This window comes from Aptenodytes forsteri, unplaced genomic scaffold, assembly GCF_000699145.1.
Source record: "Aptenodytes forsteri isolate BGI_AS27 unplaced genomic scaffold, ASM69914v1 Scaffold59, whole genome shotgun sequence".
NCBI lineage: Eukaryota > Metazoa > Chordata > Aves > Sphenisciformes > Spheniscidae > Aptenodytes > Aptenodytes forsteri.
The window spans coordinates 1,807,826-1,812,511 of NW_008794085.1; the positions used below are offsets into that span (position 1 = coordinate 1,807,826).

General features: G+C 35.0%; 1 protein-coding gene across 2 annotated transcripts in view; it reads right to left on the reverse strand.

Moving 5' to 3' along the window:
- The window catches only part of SH3GLB1 (SH3 domain containing GRB2 like endophilin B1), a 22,048-nt gene extending 17,729 nt beyond the window's left edge, over positions 1-4,319 (reverse strand). For both annotated transcript variants that reach the window (XM_009273982.2, XM_019470691.1), the window contains exons 1-2: positions 4,182-4,319; positions 1,372-1,500 (exon numbers count right to left, since the gene is read on the reverse strand). In XM_009273982.2, the coding sequence (XP_009272257.1) occupies positions 1,372-1,500; positions 4,182-4,218 (166 nt within the window). In that variant the 5' untranslated portion in view covers positions 4,219-4,319. The remainder of the gene's footprint in view (positions 1-1,371; positions 1,501-4,181) is intronic.
- Positions 4,320-4,686: the final 367 nt, after the last annotated feature.

The following is a 4,686-nucleotide window of genomic DNA, read 5'->3' on the forward strand; positions in this document are numbered from 1 at the left end:
TTTTTTTTTTTTTTTTTTTTTTTTTAAGTCAGTAGTTGGTAGCAAGGAAAAAGCTTGCTGAACTACTGGAACATAATGTGCTTTTCCCCACCCCCATCAACTCCAACTTCTAAATAGCGTTTGTACATTAACTGAACAGTACTTTGAAATTTGGTTGCAAGTTAGGTATTGAAACTGAAGTTAGTGTATCAAGAATACAGTTACTATTATTATGTTTCAACAGACCGACACCACTGAGTTAGAAAAGACACTAAGTTTTCAGAGAACTAAAGTATTTTGTGGCACCACATGAAAGCTAACACTGTTATCTATCTTTATGCTAATAGTTTGTGCTACTTGCCCGAATTCTAAAAATTCTGCAACTTAAGGGACAGCATGCCTGTAAGTACAACTCTATTTGATGTTAAAAAGCAAGACTTGAGGCTGATGATCAGAAGGAAGGCCACAGATAACAGCATAAAACCATGTGGAAGTAAGAGGAACAAAGCCTGCCATTATTGAGTTTGTATCCATAAGTCTTCTATAAAACATTTACCTTTTTTTTTTTTTTTTTTTTTTAAGTGCACTTTCCTTCTTTTGAAAAGGAACCCCATTATTTCCGGATATAAAGAACTCATTCTTCCCAGAACAAAAAAGTTTTCCCTCCCACTGCAATTTTGAAGAAGGCAACTGAAGAGAGCTAACTATCAGACTTTGACTGCAGACTATATTATATATACAGACACCTATGCATTTCAGTTGGTTAAGTTAATTTAACAGTTAAATCTGTTATCAGCAACTTTAAGAGTTGTAGAGAACACTAGAATTAGACTTTATAATTAATGCTAGTGTAAAAACATTAGATATAACACCCCCAACCCTCCTGTCATAGGTATATAAATTTGCTGGAGAAGGAAGAAAATTTAGATTATGTTCTACTCTCTCATCTTTAGCAAAATATCATATATTAAGAAAAGCAGGAATACCGTAAAGTTAGAGAGGATTCTTACTGAAGATGTTAATTTCGGATAACGTTTTCACTCCACACCACAAATAAAATGCATAAATGTTGTCAGATGTGCAAATGTGTTCCTTTAATGAAGAAACTAAATTCCATAATTATTTGTTCTGGTAAGAAAATTATCCATCTACAAAGATGGTTATCATTCCAACAGCAGGTTCTATTTCTAGATTTGGATAGAAACGTCATTGCTGATCTCCTAATGCTCAAAGTTATACAGCAAGTCATCTCAAACTGATACAAAAGTCATTGAACTGTTTTATCTAGAGGAAGACAAGAAATATAATTTTACATTGTTAAGAAAAACTAGATCTGTGCATTTTCCCCCGCTTCATTTCTGCAACACAAGACCTTTTTTTGCTTCTGCTTACCATAGGCTGTTCCTGGGCCAAATTCATTCCCAGCATCAATCATATACTGGCCTAATAACTCTGGATTATTCATACGACTTGGTGCTTTGCGGTCCAGCTTCTCATAGACAAATTCTTCTATTCTGGCATCTAAAAAAATTTTTATTTGAAATAATTACTGTCATTCAAAACACGAGTTAGAAATAGAAACAAAAAAAAAAAGGAAAAGGAAAAAGAAAAAGAAAAAAGAATTTCAAAATCCGGACATTACACTCAACATTAAGTGAACAATGTTACGCTGAAGATACCATTCTTGGAAACTGACTGTATTCCGTGTTTGTCGTGCTATGTTGAAGTGTTTCTTAGAGCCATCTGTGAAAGTGAAAAATTATATTTTTCCTCTCCCTCCTGTCAGCATATTTATACAGTTTTTCAAAGTTTTGTCCAGAAGTCTTCATTGTAAGAGCACAATAGAACACTTCTCCTTAACAAAAGCAATCAGTCTTTTTTTTCCCGCTCCAGGAAAAAATTGTGAAAATTGTTCACTAGAATTAGTCGTGTAGGAATTAAGTTCAACAACTACTGTAGGTTCCCTATTAAGATATTCTGAAAGTTTGGTAGCCCCAGAAAATATATCCTCTCTTTTCCACTCCTCCTGCTTCCTTGAAATGCTCTGAAACAAACCACTAAAGATATTAGAAAGTGTTTCATTTCGTATTCCCATCTTCCTTAGTTTGAGCAACAAAATTATCAAAAAAAACTTGTTGTGACTATGATCATTGATATCCATCTATCATGATATTAAGCCACAGTATGCTTCTTAAGTGAAAAAGCCTCACAGACATAAACAGGGACACTGTTAATTACAATAGCAAACTCCTCAGATACAACGACCGATTTCTCTGACCAATTGTTTTGGCTTCATAATTAGTTCACTTCATTTATGCAGTCAGTATGAACTAATTTCAGCCTGCAACAGTACAGACAACCACAAAGAAGCTCTCCAATGAACAAACCTGCTGCTTTGATGCAACCAAAAATAACACTGTTAATTAGACAACTTTCACCAGCACTGGATTAAATAACTACTCTCTCATGAAGGTTACAAAAATTAACCAGAGGCAGACAAACATGGGTACCAGTGCATCCCCTGGCACCAAAGGTGAACCAAAAATGATCCAAATTCATTGGTTTTTCTTTACCCATAATATTTATTTTTGACTAAATGACAAAAGAACTGAAAAGTAATCTAAAATTATTGAACTATTACATGGGTCTGACCTAAAGGTACAGTTAAAGATGTGACTGAAAGTCGTTTTTCCTCCCCCAGACAGGGTTGCTCCATTAACAACCAAAAGAAGCTCTCTACAGCACGTGATAGTCCTCCCAAGCAGGCTGCCAAACAGCTGAAGTTACATTCACAGACGAAGACCACTGCTTAACGCTGAGTATTTTTAGCCATCAGAAAATTGACTGGTCAGCATAACTGAGATACTACCATATATTATTCTTCTACTGAATCTTCCTCACACAGTTCTACCAGCCTACAGTTAGTGATTCAATATTCTACAAGTTTCTGAAAAAGTCAATACATATTGCTAATACTGAATTAAATGAACAAGATGACTATTTCCTCTGGCCTAGATAAAAGTAGAAATTTTAGCTGGAATATTCTGTAAGTTCTATTGCATCCTTCCCACGGGACTAGTTGTTTTGGTTTTTATGTTTGTTTTTAAATACTGCTTTTACGCAACTAAAGGATGCAACAAACTTCCAAAATAATACTTCAAAGATCAGCATTACAAAGAATTTATCTATTTGGCATTACAGAAGTGCTATCAGTGTATGATTTACCTGTACTAATAAATCCTAACTCAGTATGTCGCTACAAGGAGAATATTTATGTTTTCAGTGCAGAGGTATTAGCGGTATTACAATTTTATCATTTGAGCAAACCTAAAGGAGGTTTAGATTTTTTTTTGGTAATAGTTCGCCCAGTGGCTAGCGACCAGGTCTTGACTTGAAATCTAGATCTATACACTAAGCAAATTCCTATAGCTGCCAACTCTAGTACAATTGCCACAAACGGCACAGATAACTGTAGGATGTGAGTCAGAAACTGGTATCCTCAACATTACTACTTACAGCAGCAATTTCACAAACAAATAAAATTAACACACCAGAAAACGACATTTCTTCTGCCTATGTTTTCTCTGTTATTGTTACAGTAAGAGATTCACCAGTGATGAAAGCATATTTGAAACTTTATTGTATTGCCTAAGTATGGTATATAAAATGCTGGCAAATGATAAAGACAGCATCTGGAGAAAATCATTCTTTAGTAAAGCAATTGTTAAAGACAAGCATTTCAGTTCATCTTGCCTGCTTCAAGCTGAATTGTATTGTGCAGACAGTTTAAAGTAATGAAATAGTAATGACATTTCTTGAGCCGCTGCATCTACTCCATGAAGAACTTCACAGTTCTTACAGCTACCTAAGATTTCTGGAATTAGAGTGGGAAATTCAATGAAACAGGGAACAACTCAAAAAACAGTCAACCTGAGACCGACCAGAGTATGGAACCAATGCTATAGTTTAAAGAGCTCTGTCTAAAGCTTTTCCCATTCGAAGGGTTAAAGAAGTACCAGCAATTGGTACAGTGTCTCTGATACTGAGTAGCTCTTCAAAATGTGCTTTCCCTAACTCCAGCCTTCAAATTTTAAAACTGCTATATTTAGTCATAACTGATGCAATACCTATTGCAGTAAACATTTACATTGGCAAATCTATTAATTCAAAAGTTGCAAACAAAAACTTGAAGGGCTCCTTACTTGGATTTGGCTGCAATAATACTTCTGTTTGTTTCATTATTTTTTCTGTCCACAATTTAGTGCATTCTGCTTTGCTGAGAAGGTTCTCCAGGTGAGCATCCAGTTCAGTCTTCTCTGCTTGACCAAGCTTTTCTTCCGTGAACTATGAATTAGTCAGACAGGGTGAAAATACTCAGTTCACAGAAATCATTTCCCAGGACAAGTTTAAGACAGTAACTATTCACTCATATTAGTTGCAGATCATATTTTCAAAGATATAATCGTTATCCAGTCATCAATAAAAATCTAAGGATAAATTTGAAAGTTGTTAAGTTCAACAACACACCCTTACTATCAGGGAAAAAAAAAAAAAAAAAGAGGCGGGAGGGTGTTAATCAGACCAAGACAAGGAAGGTAATTTACAACATTATGAAGAAATCCTCTGCTCTACTTGGTACTAAGAGTTCTCACTTGAAGCATTTTGTCCAATTTTGCATAGTGCTCCTTGAAACATGAGCCAAAAGGA